The 19892-nt window shown below is 32.4% G+C and overlaps 2 protein-coding genes across 2 annotated transcripts; both read left to right on the plus strand.

Moving 5' to 3' along the window:
- The first annotated feature begins 5682 nt into the window (after positions 1-5682).
- On the plus strand, positions 5683-6226 carry LOC135130786 (cytochrome P450 4d1-like). The gene is made up of 3 exons (XM_064058207.1): positions 5683-5704; positions 5772-5963; positions 6018-6226. The coding sequence occupies exons 1-3, from the start codon at positions 5683-5685 to the stop codon at positions 6224-6226; spliced, it is 423 nt and encodes a 140-aa protein (XP_063914277.1).
- Positions 6227-6945: 719 nt separating this feature from the next.
- Positions 6946-7790, plus strand: LOC135130787 (cytochrome P450 4C1-like). Its single transcript, XM_064058208.1, has 5 exons — positions 6946-6960; positions 7008-7124; positions 7172-7340; positions 7393-7572; positions 7624-7790. Exons 1-5 carry the CDS (start codon positions 6946-6948, stop codon positions 7788-7790), a joined length of 648 nt encoding a protein of 215 aa, XP_063914278.1.
- The last annotated feature ends 12102 nt before the right edge of the window (positions 7791-19892 follow it).

The following is a 19892-nucleotide window of genomic DNA, read 5'->3' on the forward strand; positions in this document are numbered from 1 at the left end:
TCTGTATAAGGCTACGAGGCAGTTAGTATTATAGAAAGATTTACTATTACGTATAATAAAACCCAGCGTCCGATTACAGGATGAAATAATATTAAAATAATGTTGATCAAATCGAAAAGCCTTATCAAAGTATATACCTATGTCTTTAACAGTGTTATATCGCGGGAGTATGCTTTGATCTATTTCATAATCATAAGTAATAATGTTCTTTTTTCGAGTAAATGAAATAATTTTGCATTTAGGAAGGCTCAATTTAAATTTATTGCTGATGCACCACTCATAGAGCCTGGTTAAGTTTTTTTGAAGAAAGATAGCATCTGCTAATGAGTTAATATTATGAAATATTTTCGCGTCATCTGCAAATAACAAAATTGAACAGTGTATGCTGGAAGGTAGATCATTTATGTATAAATTAAAGAGAAGTGGCCCTAATATAGATCCTTGAGGAACTCCTGAGGTAGCAATAAAAGAATAAGATACAAAGTTGTTATACTGCACAAATTGAGTACGGAGAGTAAGATAGGATCGAAAAAGGTTTAATAATTTACAAGTGAAACCAAAATTTACAAGTTTTTTAAGAAGAATATTGTGGTCAATACGATCAAATGCCTTTGTAAAATCCGTATAGATGACATCGACTTGTGATTGATTTTCCAAACTTTCAGATACAAATTGTGAGAACATTATGAGGTTTGTTGTTGTTGATCTATAATTTAAAAAACCATGCTGATACTTTGATATATAATTTTTCACTTCGGGGTAGATATGGGAATATAGAATTAATTCAAAAATTTTAGCAAAATTAGAAAGCAGGGAGATTGGTCTATAATTTTCAATTTTAGATGCATCACAGGACTTCAAGACAGGACAGATCTTAGATTCTTTCCATTTATTAGGAAAAACCCCTGTTTCAAGGGATTTATTAAAAATTAGTAGGAGTGGCTTAGCAATTTGAAACTTACAATCCTTAATTATGAAACTTGGAATCTGATCTGAACCTGATGTCATACCTGGTTTCAATCTTGTGATGGCTTTTATTATATCATCTTCCGTGATCTTAAATATATTTACAACACATGAGGTAGAATTTACAATATCAGCTAAATAATATTCATCAAGCGGATCAGATTCAGTATAGGTGGATCTAAAGAAATCACTAAAGGCATTTACTATTTCCATAGGATTTTCAAACTTGTTTATACCAAATGACATTTGGCCTGGAATTCTAGTTTTACCTTTTTTAGCATTAATGTAATCCCAGAATTGCTTAGGATCATGATGTATGTTAATTTGAATGTTGTTAATATACAATTTATAAGCAGTATTTATTTGCTTCTTTAAAAGGGACCTAATTTCTTTAAATTTCAGTAGGTAAGAATGTAGACCTGAAGCTCTGTATTTCTTAAGGTATCGGAATTTAAATTTAATATTATTTATTATTTCCCTATTGAACCATGGCGGGTAACGCCGCTTTTTTGACCGAAAGACAGGTACATGTTTACGGAATAAATTGAACAGGATATTATATAAACAATCAACCATCAGATCTACAGAAGAAAGAGTTGATAATAATGACCAATCAGTTAATAGGATATCATTGTAAAGAGAGATGAAGTCAGCTTTACGAAAGTTAAAGGCACTTATATTATGGTTATCATTACCATGGCGTGGAAAATTAATCGGTTTATCAACTGAGAAGGTGCAAACTAAAGATAGTGCTGGGTGATACTTGTCTTCTATTACCATTGGATTATCAAAGTGGCTAACTTCCCATTGAATATTCGAAAATGCTAAATCTAACAATTTAGTATTAGAATTGAAAATATTATTTATTTGATTTAAATTTAAAAAATGTGCAAATGTCTGTAGACGAAGAATTGTTTTATTAGGGATGATGTCATTAAAATTTGGAATATTGAAGTCACCTATTAGAATTATGTTATTAAGACTCACTAACTCTTCCTCAAAGAAATCACAAACAGCATTTAAACCGTCAAAAGACGGAGTACAAGGAAAATATATTACAAAAACCGAGAGAGATTGAAAACCAAGTTTTAATTTACATCCAACAAGATCTATAGATGGATTATTAGTTTGAAAAGCTTGAGTATCGATTTTTTCAACTGAAATGTTACCTTTGACAGCTAATAATACACCACCACCACGAGTTACGTTATTTGTTATCAAATTTCGATCAGACCTGAACACATTGTAAACATCTGTTAAGATAAATTCAGAATTATTTATAGAGTCAATTAACCACGTTTCCGTTAAACAAATTATATCAAAATCAGAATCACTTGAAGAAACCAAAAAATCATCCATTTTGTTTTTGAGGCTACGAACATTTTGGTAGTATAAGTAGAACTTTTTTACAGAATTGGGCAGGCCTAGTTTAAAGAAGGTTTTTTCTGGATTGTCGGAACACCACGTATGTATTTAATAAACAAATCTAGCTCACCTTTTTCACGTCTGTTTGTTATCTGGTTCAGTAACTCCTTATAATACAGCTTTGCTTATCAGTTTTATCTGATGACGCATGCACAGATTTAAAGTGCGGAACAGCATCAATATTACGACGTTTCCTTTTTATTAAGCCTAATAAATTGAATACATCTTTTTCTTCTTTAAGTGTTAATTTGATAGGTCGAATCTTATTGGTAACATACTTGCCAAGTCGAATTGGAGTTGAAATTAGTTCTGGGATGGAAGAACGCTCATTACCAGAATCATGTTGTAACAATTTCAGAAAATCGGAAACCAATTCAGCTTCTTTGTTCTTTCTAGTTTCATTATTTAGAGACGGATCTTGTTCAGGCATATTATATGAAATTATATTAGTTTTACGTTTTTGGCGTTCAGTTACCTCTTGTACCATACTCTCGTAATCATAGTTAGAGTCATTTTTAGGTAGATTTGATGTTAAATTTGTTATTTGTTGCTTTAATGCGTCAACAGTTTCACTAAGATTTTTTATTGTATCTAATAAACTTGGTAGTAATTTGCAACAGTTGCACGGTCTTGTATCACTTTTTGTGGAAAGGCAATCGTCACATTTCCAACAAGCACCACTTAGGGATTTGAAGGCATCGTATTGGGATTTATCAATACCAACACACTTAATGTGATAATGGTTGGTGCAGGAATTGCATTTAATTCCGGGAATTGTAGGGGTGATAGCACTGTTGCAAGTTATACAATAAACAACCATCTTAAAAAAAAGAAAATAATAGGAAAAATTAAAAAGAGGTAGTTAGACAGATAATATAACTGATTATAATCAGCTAAAGTTCAGCCACGTGAATAAAAACAAGTTTAAGAAAGATAATTAAACCCAAAAAAGAAACTCTAGCGATAACTGATATTCACACGAGCCGCTAGCGTCACAGAGACCCAACAAAAAAAGCTACATTAATTTGTTAATTGCGAATCCACCTAAAAATTGTTGATAATATAACAGTGCACACACACGTCCTACTGTCCAATTTATATTAATTAACCTGCAACGTAACTATTGAAAAAGATTAAAAACACACGGAGCACAGCTCACACACCTCCACACACTATCAATCGTTTTTTCAAAATATAGCCGGAAGAAGGTGACTCTCTGAAAAAGCATTTTATTTTAGAAGTTTATTGTTAGTGATATTGAGTGTCTTTGGGTGTACGTGAGTGTGCTGGGGCCGGTTTTGATTTTTGTGCATACAGTAAAGAATCCTCAAAATGCCTAAGGTAAAACCATCCATGAAAGATAAAATCAAATTATGGTTAGGGAATAATTTGGACACTAATTTTCAATTTCCTTCTTCAACCAAAGACAATATTCTGCAAAGTGTGTGGAAAAGTTCTAAGTAAACATTTAAAATACTGAAGCTTGAATTATGTTCATATTTTTGTTTCCTAGTTTAAGTGCGAAAAAAAATCACACTTTGAACAACACTGCAGTGGCGATGCACATAAAAAGAACGAGAATAAATCCAATAAACAGACTTTATTTAACATTAGTTGCGACAATGATTTTACGCAATTTTGCACCGATTTATGTATTAAATATTCCATGGAATAAAGTTAGTTGTCCTGAGTTTAAAAATTTTATGCATAAATACAGGAAGGCATTTACCGTCAAAAAGCACTCTGAGAAAAAATTATTTACGAAAATATTACGATATGGTGAGCACTAGAATTTTTATTTAAAAACTTTTTCACATAAATTTTATAATTTACAGGTACACTGGTCAACAGCTAAGCTCTAACTTTTATTATAGCAGCCAATTATTATTTAATTAACAATTTTAAATGATATTATAAACGGCTAAACCCAAACTTAGCTCTCATTTAAAAGTAATCTTCAATATTATCCTTTGAAAAATACAAAAATCGTACTATTAAGTAATAGGAAACTTTCTATAAGGTGAATTTTTTTGTGATCAAATTGCTACAAACTTCTTGGGAAACAATAAGAAAACTACGTTTAGTAAGTAGAAAACATGTTATCATCATATAAAAAATTTGAAATTAACATATTCTTAAAAGTGCATTTTATGTATTCCCATCTTGATTTTTTCCCCAAAAATTATGACGACGTGAGTGACGGACGTAGAGAACGCTTCCATCTGGGCATTTTGTGGATACAAAAACGTTACCAAGATCGATGGAACACCTAAATGCTCGCAGAATACTGCGGGACCATCAAGCGAGAGATCTCCAATGAAATCTATAGGAGGCAACCGAAAAAACGTCGGTCTTAGCTGTTTCTTTTGTTTTTTTTTCGTTTTTTAAACTGCAATCGTTGTTTTTTTCTTAATTATGGTTGTTCTTTTGTTAATACATCACTTTTCGCCGTTAAAGATACAAAAATTAAATTGTTTTACCTGCTTTTTTGTTTTTAACATCAAATATGCATTTTTATTTTTAATTGAGCTAAGTTGTAAGGTTTATGCCCTTTATTACAAACACAGAGACAAATTAAACGAAAACATTACAATTATGTCAAAGTTAGAGAGAAAAAATTGAATTTTGTTGACCAGTGAATTAAACAAATTAGAAATTCTATTGGCAACAATAATATATTAGCGTCGATGAGACGACGGACAGATTAGGGAGATACATAGACCATTCAGTATTTGGAAAGTTATCTTCTGAAAAAGCTGGCCGTCCATTTCTACTAGCTACTTATTTGGCTGTCAGAAATAATTTGTCATAATTTTGGTTCTGATCATTGCTATCTATGCGTTCATTATTATTTAAAAATAAAAATTTAACAAAACTCTTTATGATGCGTTGCAAATTCAGAAATTTTCAGGCGTGAACAGATAAAATGAACATACTGTATATATATATATAATATGTCCTTTTAAATTGTGTTTACTGCACAACTTCATAATTATTGTTAATTATTTCCTGTAACTGTGTTTATTATTATCTGTTAGGAATAAAGTATAAAGTATAATAAACAGGTTGTTCAGACACATATATAAAACCATCCGGGTGGCATTGCTGTGTAATTTAAAACTGCTTCTAAAGCAGTTGTTGAGTGAACTTATTTTCATTATGGTATTCTGGTATTATTTCACTTTTGTAATATTTATTATTATTTTGGTCCTTTGGAAAAAAAGATGGTTGCTTTACTACGCTTGGAAAATTCCCGGCCCATTTTCACTACCCCTGGTGATCACTGTGAAAATGTTATCTGTAACAAAAGATAGTGAGTTCGTCTGGAGCAATATCAAATAAATTAAAAATTAAAGACATGTAACAGAAAAAAATTTCAGATGCTTACGAAACTGTTCGTCGAATTTTGGATACCAGTAGACCCGTGGTAAAATGCTGGGCGGGTTCACAATTGTTTATAGCGACTTCAAGACCATCAGACGTAGAAAAAATGTTGACAAATTTTCTAAGCAAGTCATCTTTCTACGAGAATATTAACGATGTAATGAAAGACACCCTGCCGACATCAAAAGGTATTAAAATTTGTTTAAATTCATCACGTGCAGTAACAAATTCTAAATTCGCAGTCGATGTATGGAAAAAACATCGAAAAATGATCAGTCCCTCTTTTAATTTAAAGATTGTAAATTCGTTCCATGATGTATTTGTAAAATATTCAAAAGAAATTGTACAGTTCTTGAATGACGTAGAAGTTTGCGAACAAGTGAATCTCGTTTCAGTCTTCTGGGAACAGACATTTGATGCTGCTTTAGGTAAAGTCGTAACATTTAGATGAAATTGTTCTTGTGTAGTTTTATTATTGTTGTTAAATACAATTTTAACAGAAACCTTAACAAACGTAAGACCACATGTGATCAAGGAAAGATACAATGCCATTAGAACCATCGTGAAGTAAGTCTTTGGTTTTGGTGAAGAGTTTTTATAAGTTTTGATTTCAGACTGGAAGAGATACTTACACAGAGATTCTATAAGTGTTGGCTTCTCATTGGTTTTATTTGGAAACTATCCAACTTATATAAAGTGCATCAGACGGCTTGCCAAACTTTTCGTGCAATTTTCGAAAAAGTGCGTACTATCATGTTACAATATTTACATATTTATTTTTGTCTTTGTAGATAGGAGCAGAAGCACACAAAGCATATGAGTCCGAAAATACAAATGGTATGTGTTGTCAAAAATAGTAAGAACTTCCCTTGTATCTGAGGTACATTTTAAAATTTGTTTGTAAAATTTTAATTTCTTCCGAAAATCTATTTTGAAAATTTTGAAATAATGTTATCAAATTATTGGTTCAAAGTATCAACTAGTGAAGTATGTTTTGGAGATTAGGACAAAAGGCCACCGCCCGATTTTTTATACCGTATGGTCTGTAAAACGTTAGAAAAAACACAAAATTATTTAGTCCCCAAATCGATCCCATCACGTTACTTCCCTAGCAATAACACATTTAAAATTTATATGCATGTCTAATACAATACATACTTTCTTTTTAAGATGATACTATTCAAAGTAAGCTTTTTCTACCACACTTGATTAAATTAAATGAAGCCAAGCAGATTACCCGTGAAGAAATTTTAGAAGAAACGAGTTTTATGATTATGGCAGCAAGCGAAACGACAGCAATCACAGTCAACACGGTTTTAATAATTTTAGGAATCTATCCAGAAATTCAAGTAAGTTACGCAAAAACTGTAAAACCATGATAAAATTGTTCTTTCAGGAAAAAGTTTACCAGGAACTTGTTTCAGTTCTGCCACACATGGGAAAAGATCCAACTTTGGTGGAGATCAGTCGTCTGGATTACCTAGAACGCGTGATAAAAGAAAGTATGAGATTATATCCTGCAGTTCCTTTTATTTCGCGATTTGCTGACGAAGACATTAATTGCGGTAATCTAGTTTAAAATGTGGATCATAAAACATATATATTTTTTGCCTCTAGATCCTTATGTATTCCCTGCCGGGTCGAACATCGTCATTCCTATAGTGCAACTGCACAACGATCCGGAAGTGTGGCCTGAGCCGGAAAAATTTGATCCAGATCGGTTTCTCCCGGATGAAGTTGCAAAAAGGCATCGTTGTTCCTACATTCCTTTCAGCTATGGTGCCAGAAACTGCATAGGTCTGTATTTATCGGCAGCTGAATTTTTTTTTTTTTATACCTTTGTCTTAGGTTTAAAATATGGGATGATGTCAGTAACAACAATGCTTGCGACGATCCTGAGACGTTTCAAAGTACAAACTCCTGATTTGAAATCATTGAAAGACATCGAGTGGGAGTATCTCATCGTCTTGAAGCCAAAATATAGTCGTCTTCTTTTCGAAAAGAGAACATTTTGATCTCTTGTAGTTTTTCAAAAGTAAGGGGTTATCTATACATTTTCAAAGAAGAATAGCACTTTGTAATTAAGCTTATCTAATTATCTATTTTATAAAATTCAATAAAAAGAATAAAAAAAATATATATATATAATTTCTTGTTTCAATAATCGGTTGAATTTTAACTTTTTTGACAAACAACTGGTGCAAAATATAAAAAAAATATTATTACAAATTTTAAAATTAAAATTAAATTCTCTCAAACACAATTTTTATGAAAAATTCGATTTGTTGTGATTCTGATGACTTTCTTTGGTCAACTCTACAACACAAAAATTAAATTGTAAAATCTTATACATTTTTGACGTTTTTTGAATACATTCTAAAGTTTAAATAACTTTTTATTTAAATTTCCAATGAATTAAAATTTACAATTTTCGTCTTCCTGAATTTTAATAATAATAACGTCTCTATTTATTTATCCAAGGTGGCGAAGTAAATTATGATATACATGTGTATAATTATAGGTAATTATAAAAAAAAATCAACTATTCTGTTTAAATAATAAATATCTAAAAATATTTTTTTTAAACAAAGCCAAATTATAGCATTTCGCTACTTGGTCAATGCTATTATACAAGGTGATGGCATTGTAAGAATAACTCCTGCAAAACATGGATGTAGAATGTTTAGGTAGCAAAAATAACTTACGCCTTGGGTTGCTTCTAGTGGACAAAGGTTTAAATAATTTAACAAAATCAATAAGTCTACGACTAATCAGACAACGATGTGCTAAGCTAAGCAGGTGATAGGAGGCAGTGTTTCCAACATTTAACCAATTAAGTTCTTTAAACCTAGAAGATATGTGGTCGTACTTTCTAAGTTTAAACACATAACGACAACAAGCATTTTGCACTTTTTGTATTCTATTTTTTTAGTATTTCAAATCTCATAGAATACGAAAATATAGATTTACCATTTTTATCTGGCTCTTGATGATTTTGTAAAAAAAGATGTCCAAACCTCTAACTCTTGCGAACTACTGCGAAATCTTAAATGCAGATTTTAACATTTATCTAGATCTTGGCAAGTATTGGCCCCGCCCACCCACCCTTATTTTCTTCGAGGGTATGCCATTTGGAAATATCAGTTTTATCTTAGCAAGTACTAGCCCCACCCGCCCGCCCTTTATTTTCCTAGAGGGTATGTTATTTGGCAAGATCAGCCTTATCTTGGCAAGTATTAGCCCCGCCCACCCACCCTCTATTTTTTTAGAGGCCTGCTAAGATATAGTTTCCCCAGTTCCAATTCGGTTTTATAATATTGTGTAGAAGTTAATTTCCCTAACAATAGAACACTATTGCTGGTGATGGGCCAGTCATAAATAAGGACTTACCCATGCCGTTACCTTTATATAGATTATAATGGTTAAATCCTTACTTATGACGGTCCCTTCACCTGCAGTGGTAACCTATTGTTAAGGAAGAGGAAGTTATCTTTAACACATCATAAAACCGAATTAGAACTGGGGAAACTATAAGACTGATTTTGACCAATGAAATCACTCTAAGTAAATAGACAACTGGGGGTGGGGCTACTACCTGCTAAAATAAGATCGATTTTGGTAAATAACAAATCCTCTAAGAAAGGAGAGGGTGGGTGGGCGGGGCTAATACCTGTCAAGATAAGAGTGATGTTGGCAAATGAGATACCTTCTAAGAAAAGACTGGGCGGGTGGGCGGGGTTAGTACCTGCTAAGATAAGACTGATTTTTGCAGATGACGTATCCTCTAACAAAAAATAGGGTGGGTGGGTTGGAGGCAGTACCTGTCAAGATAAGAGTGATTTTGGCAAATGAGATATCTTCCAAGAAAAGACTGGGCAGGTGGGCGGGGTTAGTACCTGCTAAGATAAGATTGATGAAAAAAATATCATTTGGCAAAATCAGTGTTATCTTGGCAAGTACTGGTGCAAAATATAAAAAAATATTATTACAAATTTTAAAATTAAAATTAAATTCTCCCAAACACAATTTTTATGAAAAATTCGATTTGTTGTGATTCTGATGACTTTCTCTGGTCAACTCTACAACACTAAAATTAAATTGCAAAATCTTATATATTTTTGACATTTTTTGAATACATCCTAAAGTTTAAATAACTTTTTATTTAAATTTCCAATGAATTAAAATTTACAATTTTCGTCTTCCTGAATTTTAATAATAATAAATAAATAATAATTTATTTATTTATCCAAGGTGGCGAAGTAAATTATGATATACATGTGTATAATTATAGGTAATTATAAAAAAAAATCAACTATTCTGTTTAAATAATAAATATCTAAAAATATTTTTTTTAAACAAAGCCAAATTATAGCATTTCGCTGCTTGGTCAATGCTATTATACAAGGTGATGGCATTGTAAGAATAACTCCTGCAAAACATGGATCTAGAATGTTTAGGTAACAAAAATAACTTACGCCTTGGGTTGCTTCTAGTGGACAAAGGTTTAAATAATTTAACCAAATCAATAAGTCTACGACTAATCAGACAACGATGTGTTACGCTAAGCAAGTGGTAGGAGGCAGTGTTTCCAACATTTAACCAATTAAGTTCTTTAAACCTAGAAGATATGTGGTCGTATTTTCTAAGTTTAAACACATAACGACAACAAGCATTTTGCACTTTTTGTATTCTATTTTTATGCATCTGATCAAGGCAAGTGTAAAATACCGTAGTTCCATAAGAAAGAATGCTAAGTACAAGAGATTCACATTATTTTTTCCTAGTTTTAAAATCGAGTATGAACCTAGACGAATATAACACTTTTAAGCGACTAAACGTGTGACTTAGAATATGGCTTACATGTAATTTAAATCTCATACATTCATCGAGATGAATGCCCAGTATTTTTACAGTTTCGTTCCATGGAATAGTCTCATTATTTATGTTGATATTTACATTATTTTGTAAGTGGTTTCGATCCTTGACCGATGTAATTAACACAGCATTTTACTTGTTAGTATTCACTCTCAAGTTGTGACGACAAGAATATTCATATACAGCTACTAAATCTGAAATTAACAATGCAATCGTATTGGTTTTCTCCGATTTAAATTTAAAAACTAAAGAGATGTCATCAACATAAGAAAAAATACCACAAATCCTGACAACATTGGCTATATCCACAATAAAGATAGTGAACAGAAGCGGCCCCAGGACACTTCCTTGAGGCACACCTGAGGTTACTGCCACAACGTCCGAAAACTTACTACCTATCACCACTTTTTGTCCACGATCACATAGATATGACTTAATTAAACTTACAGACGAATTACACAAACCATAATATGAAAGCTTCGCAAGTAGTAGTTCGTGAGTTATTTTATCGAGTAGTACAGTGTCACAAGAATTGACGACAACTTCTGGTCTAGATTACGGATTAAAGTATCACTTAAATGTAGCAAAGCAGTGGTGGTACTGTGATTCTGTCTGAAACCGAACTGATGATTTGGTATAATTTCATTTTCTTCACTATATTTGCGTAACTGTTGCATAAGAATGCGTTCGAAAATTTTAGAAAGAGTAGGCAACAAACTAATTGGACGTAAGTCGCTGGGAGATTTAGGTGATGATACTTTTGGCAGAGGTCTAATTAAAGCCGTTTTCCAAGCAGTAGGAAAGTAACCAGCTTCGATGCAGCCATTAATTAAATGAGTAATGTGAGGAAGTATCACAGACCTGCACAACTGTATCATTTCTAACGAAATTTAATCCAACCCTAAGGCATTAGATTTTAGAGAACGAATAATTAAAACAACTTCTTCAATTTTGATAACTGGAAAGTGAAAACTAAATTGTCTTTGAATTTTTGAGAAGAATAAAAACCAGTCATGTTAGGATCAGGAGACACATTCTGAAAAACAGATGCAAAAAAATTGTTAATTGTATCAGGATTATTTAAGTTAGATGGAATTTCAAGATACTTGATCCTAGTAATGTGTAAGGCATTTAAAGATTTCCAAAATTGTCGACTCTTGTTTTGACCGCACATGTTAACCAAGTAAGCCTTTTTCTCTCTTCTGAGAGATGCGAGTGTAAAGTTTCTTAAATTTTTATATTTGTTCCAATTCTCAGGGGTTTGATGTTTTTTATAGTTACTGTAAGCTAGGTCTCTTTCACGAAAAATTAGCTTTAACACATCAGTCAACCACGGAGCTTTAGGTTTGGTGATTCTTATGGTACGCAAAGGAGCATGGATGTCGAATAATAGTAAAATGTTTGTAGTTGTTACAACCTTCCAAGAACCCCGTTGAACAACCCGCGTGGAGTATAGTAAACCTTGATCCTTCCTTTTTAATTTTGGTGGGATTGCTTCTTTGATAGATAGATCCATGTTTCATCCAAATGCACGATTGTCAAATTTTCACAAGAATTTAGAAACTGTAAATATGTTCTCAAAAAAGCAATTTTGGCTGCAACGACATGTTTTTGTTCACATAGAATTTTGCGACCATTTACTTCCCTGTGTTTATAACCCATTGATTTAAGAATTTTGTATAATGTGGTTCGCCCCCCTTTTAATTCCAACTGTTCCCGAGAATACGCCAAAAGAGTATCTACAGTGAAATATTCGTTGTTTTCATTAAGTTGCCAAATTTGTCGTTGCAGGTCTTTCCGACACATAATTTGCAAATAAATCCGTTGGTTTTCGCTTGCCAGATAGTGATGTTTTTAAATTTTGGTCCCCTGTTGATAAAATTTTCGCCACAGTTGATGTTCCCACCTATAAATCTACAAGAAAATGTATTTTGCAAAATTTCGAAAATTTTGATGAAAATTATTGGAAAATTGGTGGATAAATTGCATTAAATCTATATTTCAAAGGGCGATTCTGGGAAAACCAATCGAGTTATCGAAGAACTGTTTGCGGAAGTGACTTCTACGGCCCGAAATCTACAAGAAAATGTATTTTGAAAAATTTCGAAAATTTTGATGAAATTTGGAGGAAAATTGGTCGGTAAATTGCATTAAATCTATATTTCAAAGGGCGATTCTGGGAAAACCAATCGAGTTATCGAAGAACTGTTTGCGGAAGTGACTTCTACGGCCCGAAATCTACAAGAAAATGTATTTTGCAAAATTTCGAAAATTTTGATGAAAATTGGTGGAAATTTGGTCAGTAAATTGCATTAAATCTATATTTCAAATGGCGATTCTGGGAAAACCAATCGAGTTATCGAAGAACTGTTTGCGGAAGTGACTTGTACGGCCCGAAATCTACAAGAAAATGTATTTTGAAAAATTTCGAAAATTTTGATGAAAATTGGTGGAAAATTGGTCAGTAAATTGCATTAAATCTATATTTCAAAGGGCGATTCTGGGAAAACCAATCGAGTTATCGAAGAACTGTTTGCGGAAGTGACTTCTACGGCCCGAAATCTACAAGAAAATGTATTTTGTAAAATTTCGAAAATTTTGATGAAAATTGGTGGAAATTTGGTCAGTACATTGCATTAAATCTATATTTCAAATGGCGATTCTGGGAAAACCAATCGAGTTATCGAAGAACTGTTTGCGGTAATGACTTCTACGGCCTGAAATCTACAAGAACATGTATTTTAAAAAATTTCGAAAATTTTGATGAAAATTGGTGGAAAATTGGTTGGTAAATGGTATTAAATCTATATTTCAAATGGCGATTCTGGGAAAACTAATCGAGTTATCGAAGAACTGTTTGCGGAAGTGACTTCTACGGCCCGAAATCTACAAGAAAATCTATTTTGAAAAATTTCGAAAATTTTGATGAAATTTGGTGGAAAATTGGTCGGTAAATTGCATTAAATCTATATTTCAAAGGGCGATTCTGGGAAAACCAATCGAGTTATCGAAGAACTGTTTGCGGAAGTGACTTCTACGGCCCGAAATCTACAAGAAAATGTATTTTGCAAAATTTCGAAAATTTTGATGAAAATTGGTGGAAAATTGGTCAGTAAATTGCATTAAATCTATATTTCAAATGGCGATTCTGGGAAAACCAATCGAGTTATCGAAGAACTGTTTGCGGTAATGACTTCTACGGCCTGAAATCTAAAAGAAAATGTATTTTAAAAAATTTCGAAAATTTTGATGAAAATTGGTGGAAAATTGGTTGGTAAATTGTATTAAATCTATATTTCAAAGGGCGATTCTGGGAAAACCAATCGAGTTATCGAAGAACTGTTCGCGGTAATGAATTCTACGGCCTGAAATCTACAAGAAAATGTATTTTAAAAAATTTCGAAAATTGTGATGAAAATTGGTGGACAATTGGTAGGTAAATTGTATTAAATCTATATTTCAAAGGGCGATTTTGGGAGAACCAATCGAGTTATTGAAGAACTGTTTGCGGAAGTGACTTCTACGGCCCGAAATCCACAAGAAAATGTATTTTGAAAAATTTCGAAAATTTTTATGAAATTTGGTGGAAAATTGGTCGGTAAATTGCATTAAATCTATATTTCAAAGGCGATTCTGGGAAAACCAATCGAGTTATCGAAGAACTGTTTGCGGTAATGACTTCTACGGCCCGAAATCTACAAGAAAATGTGTTTTGCAAAATTTCGAAAATTTTGATGAAAATTGGTGGAAATTTGGTCAGTAAATTGCATTAAATCTATATTTCAAATGGCGATTCTGGGAAAACCAAACGAGTTATCGAAGAACTGTTTGCGGTAATGACTTCTACGCCCTGAAATCTACAAGAAAATGTATTTTAAAAAATTTCGAAAATTTTGATGAAAATTGGTGGAAAATTGGTCGGTAAATTGTATTAAATCTATATTTCAAAGGGCGATTCTGGGAAAACCAATCGAGTTATCGAAGAACTGTTTGCGGTAATGACTTCTATGGCCTGAAATCTACAAAAAAATGTATTTTAAAAAATTTCGAAAATTTTGATGAAATTTGGTGGAAAATTGGTAGGTAAATTGCATTAAATCTATATTTCAAAGGGCGATTCTGGGAAAACCAATCGATTAATCGAAGAACTGTTTGCGGAAGTGACTTCTACGGTCCGAAATCTACAAGAAAATGTATTTTGCAAAATTTCGAAAATTTTGATGAAAATTGGTGGAAATTTGGTCAGTAAATTGCATTAAATCTATATTTCAAATGGCGATTCTGGGAAAACCAATCAAGTTACCGAAGAACTGTTTGCGGAACTAACTTCTACGGCCCGAAATCTATAAGAAAATGTATTTTGCAAAATTTCGAAAATTTTGATGAAAATTGGTGGAAAATTGGTTGGTAAATTGTATTAAATCTATATTTCAAAGGGCGATTCTGGGAAAACCAATCGAGTTTTCGAAGGACTGTTTGCGGAAGTGACTTCTACGGCCCGAAATCTACAAGAAAATGTATTTTGAAAAATTTCGAAAATTTTGATGAAATTTGGTGGAAAATTGGTGGGTAAATTGCATTAAATCTATATTTCAAAGAGCGATTCTGGGAAAACCAATTGAGTTATCGAAGAACTGTTTGCGGAAGTGACTTCTACGGCCCGAAATCTACAAGAAAATGTATTTTGCAAAATTTCGAAAATTTTGATGAAAATTGGTGGAAATTTGGTCAGTAAATTGCATTAAATCTATATTTCAAATGGCGATTCTGGGAAAACCAATCGAGTTATCGAAGAACTGTTTGCGGTAATGACTTCTACGGCCTGAAATCTAAAAGAAAATGTATTTTAAAAAATTTCGAAAATTTTGATGAAAATTGGTGGAAAATTGGTTGGTAAATTGTATTAAATCTATATTTCAAAGGGCGATTCTGGGAAAACCAATCGAGTTATCGAAGAACTGTTCGCGGTAATGACTTCTACGGCCTGAAATCTACAAGAAAATGTATTTTAAAAAATTTCGAAAATTGTGATGAAAATTGGTGGACAATTGGTAGGTAAATTGTATTAAATCTATATTTCAAAGGGCGATTTTGGGAGAACCAATCGAGTTATTGAAGAACTGTTTGCGGAAGTGACTTCTACGGCCCGAAATCCACAAGAAAATGTATTTTGAAAAATTTCGAAAATTTTTATGAAATTTGGTGGAAAATTGGTCGGTAAATTGCATTAAATCTATATTTCAAAGGCGATTCTGGGAAAACCAATCGAGTTATCGAAGAACTGTTTGCGGTAATGACTTCTACGGCCCGAAATCTACAAGAAAATGTGTTTTGCAAAATTTCGAAAATTTTGATGAAAATTGGTGGAAATTTGGTCAGTAAATTGCATTAAATCTATATTTCAAATGGCGATTCTGGGAAAACCAAACGAGTTATCGAAGAACTGTTTGCGGTAATGACTTCTACGCCCTGAAATCTACAAGAAAATGTATTTTAAAAAATTTCGAAAATTTTGATGAAAATTATTGGAAAATTGGTCGGTAAATTGTATTAAATCTATATTTCAAAGGGCGATTCTGGGAAAACCAATCGAGTTATCGAAGAACTGTTTGCGGTAATGACTTCTATGGCCTGAAATCTACAAAAAAATGTATTTTAAAAAATTTCGAAAATTTTGATGAAATTTGGTGGAAAATTGGTAGGTAAATTGCTTAAATCTATATTTCAAAGGGCGATTCTGGGAAAACCAATCGATTAATCGAAGAACTGTTTGCGGAAGTGACTTCTACGGTCCGAAATCTACAAGAAAATGTATTTTGCAAAATTTCGAAAATTTTGATGAAAATTGGTGGAAATTTGGTCAGTAAATTGCATTAAATCTATATTTCAAATGGCGATTCTGGGAAAACCAATCGAGTTATCGAAGAACTGTTTACGGTAATGACTTCTACGGCCTGAAATCTACAAGAAAATGTGTTTTGCAAAAATTTCGAAAATTTTGATGAAAATTGGTGGAAATTTGGTCAGTAAATTGCATTAAATCTATATTTCAAATGGCGATTCTGGGAAAACCAAACGAGTTATCGAAGAACTGTTTGCGGTAATGACTTCTACGCCCTGAAATCTACAAGAAAATGTATTTTAAAAAATTTCGAAAATTTTGATGAAAATTGGTGGAAAATTGGTTGGTAAATTGTATTAAATCTATATTTCAAAGGGCGATTCTGGGAAAACCAATCGAGTTATCGAAGAACTGTTTGCGGTAATGACTTCTACGGCCTGAAATCTACAAGAAAATGTATTTTAAAAAATTTCGAAAATTTTGATGAAAATTGGTGGAAAATTGGTCGGTAAATTGTATTAAATCTATATTTCAAAGGGCGATTCTGGGAAACCCAATCGAGTTATCGAAGAACTGTTCGCGGTAATGACTTCTACGGCCTGAAATCTACAAGAAAATGTATTTTAAAAAGTTTCGAAAATTGTGATGAAAATTGGTGGACAATTGGTTGGTAAATTGTATTAAATCTATATTTCAAAGGGCGATTTTGGGAGAACCAATCGAGTTATTGAAGAACTGTTTGCGGAAGTGACTTCTACGGCCCGAAATCCACAAGAAAATGTATTTTGAAAAATTTCGAAAATTTTTATGAAATTTGGTGGAAAATTGGTCGGTAAATTGCATTAAATCTATATTTCAAAGGCGATTCTGGGAAAACCAATCGAGTTATCGACGAACTATTTGCGGAAGTGACTTCTACGGCCCGAAATCTACAAGAAAATGTATTTTGCAAAATTTCGAAAAGTTTGATGAAAATTGGTGGAAATTTGGTCAGTACATTGCATTAAATCTATATTTCAAATGGCGGTTCTGGGAAAACCAATCGAGTTATCGAAGAACTGTTTGCGGTAATGACTTCTACGCCCTGAAATCTACAAGAAAATGTATTTTAAAAAATTTCGAAAATTTTGATGAAAATTGGTGGAAAATTGGTTGGTAAATTGTATTAAATCTATATTTCAAAGGGCGATTCTGGGAAAACCAATCGAGTTATCGAAGAACTGTTTGCGGTAATGACTTCTACGGCCTGAAATCTACAAGAAAATATATTTTAAAAAATTTCGAAAATTTTTATGAAAATTGGTGGAAAATTGGTCGGTAAATTGTATTAAAGCTATATTTCAAAGGGCGATTCTGGGAAAACCAATCGAGTTATCGAATAACTGTTTGCGGTAATGACTTCTATGGCCTGAAATCTACAAAAAAATGTATTTTAAAAAATTTCGAAAATTTTGATGAAAATTGGTGGAAAATTGGTTGGTAAATTGTATTAAATCTATATTTCAAAGGGCTATTCTGGGAAAACCAATCGAGTTATCGAAGAACTGTTTGCGGAAGTGACTTCTACGGCCCGAAATCTACAAGAAGATGTGTTTTGCAAAATTTCGAAAATTTTGATGAAATTTGGTGGAAAATTGGTCGGTAAATTGCATTAAATCTATATTTCAAATGGCGATTCTGGGAAAACCAATCGAGTTATCGAAGAACTGTTTACGGTAATGACTTCTACGGCCTGAAATCTACAAGAAAATGTATTTTAAAAAATTTCGAAAATTTTGATGAAAATTGGTGGAAAATTGGTTGGTAAATTGTATTAAATCTATATTTCAAAGAGCGATTCTGGGAGAACCAGTCGAGTAATCGAAGAACTGTTTGCGGAAGTGACTTCAACGTCCCGAAATCTACAAGAAAATGTATTTTGAAAAATTTCGAAAATTTTGATGAAATTTGGTGGAAAATTGGTAGGTAAATTGCATTAAATCTATATTTCAAAGGGCGATTCTGGGAAAACCAATCGAGTTATGGAAGAACTGTTTGCGGAAGTGACTTCTACGGCCCGAAATCTACAAGAAAATGTATTTTGCAAAATTTTGAAAATTTTCATGAAAATTGGTGGAAAATTGGTCGGTAAATTGCATTAAATCTATATTTCAAAGGGCGATTCTGGGAAAACCAATCGAGTTGTCGAAGAAAACCAATCGTGGTTATATCCCCCAAGAGGATATAACCACGATCTTCTCCTAGATGAATTTAAGTTTATCCCTGTTTTAGTAAAGCGTCAAACTAATGTTCTACTTCTATTATATAAATTACTTCACTCCCAATTGGATATACCTCGAATGCTTGAAAAACTGAACTTTTTGGTCCCACGAATATATGCCAGACATCATTCAACTTTCACCTACAATATCCCCAGGACAAATATGATTGTTAGATCGCCGCTATACCTGATGTCATCTTTATATAATGAAGTTTGTAATGATGTTGACATATTTCATTTGAGATATTCAACGTTTAAAAAATGTGTTGAAAGATTTTTTTTTTTAAAAATTAGGTAATATTTAGTAGTACTCATTAATTTTTGTATTAATTTAGTATTAGTTTAGCCACTAATCTATCGTTTCGTAGTTTATTTTTCTTTTTATTTAGTTCTTTTTTTACATACAATTGTTCTTTTAAGTTGTACCTGTAATTGGTGTATTTTACACTGTTGGGCAATAAAGACATTATTATTATTATTATTATTATTAAGAACTGTTTGCGGAAGTGACTTCTACGGCCTGAAATCTACAAGAAAATGTATTTTGCAAAATTTTGAAAATTTTCATGAAAATTGGTGGAAAATTGGTCGGTAACTTGCATTAAATCTATATTTCAAAGGGCGATTCTGGGAAAACCAATCGAGTAATCGAAGAACTGTTTGTGGAAGTGATTTCTACGGCCCGAAATCTACAAGAAAATGTATTTTGAAAAATTTCGAAAATTTTGATGAAATTTGGTGGAAAATTTGTAGGTAAATTGCATTAAATCTATATTTCAAAGGGCGATTCTGGGAAAACCAATCGAGTTGTCGAAGAACTGTTTGCGGAAGTGACTTCTACGGCCCGAAATCTACAAGAAAATGTATTTTGCAAAATTTTGAAAATTTTCATGAAAATTGGTGGAAAATTGGTCGGGAAATTGCATTAAATCTATATTTCAAAGGGCGATTCTGGGAAAACCAATCGAGTAATCGAAGAACTGTTTGTGGAAGTGACTTCTACGGCCCGAAATCTACAAGAAAATGTATTTTGCAAAATTTCGAAAAGTTTGATGAAAATTGGTGGAAATTTGGTCAGTACATTGCATTAAATCTATATTTCAAATGGCGGTTCTGGGAAAACCAATCGAGTTATCGAAG

This window comes from Zophobas morio, unplaced genomic scaffold, assembly GCF_036711695.1.
Source record: "Zophobas morio isolate AGI-343-1 ecotype UQ-CSIRO unplaced genomic scaffold, CSIRO_AGI_Zmor_V1 ptg000018l, whole genome shotgun sequence".
In the NCBI taxonomy this organism is placed as follows: Eukaryota; Metazoa; Arthropoda; class Insecta; order Coleoptera; family Tenebrionidae; genus Zophobas; species Zophobas morio.

Coding starts and splice junctions, on each gene's coding strand:
- LOC135130786 (XM_064058207.1), top strand. CDS start 5,683: ATGTTATCTGTAACAAAAGATA. Junction 5,705..5,771: donor GTTATCTGTAACAAAAGATA/GTGAGTTCGTCT, acceptor AAAAAATTTCAG/ATGCTTACGAAACTGTTCGT. Junction 5,964..6,017: donor CACCCTGCCGACATCAAAAG/GTATTAAAATTT, acceptor CTAAATTCGCAG/TCGATGTATGGAAAAAACAT.
- LOC135130787 (XM_064058208.1), top strand. Junction 7,125..7,171: donor GAATCTATCCAGAAATTCAA/GTAAGTTACGCA, acceptor TTGTTCTTTCAG/GAAAAAGTTTACCAGGAACT. Junction 7,573..7,623: donor TGGTGCCAGAAACTGCATAG/GTCTGTATTTAT, acceptor CCTTTGTCTTAG/GTTTAAAATATGGGATGATG.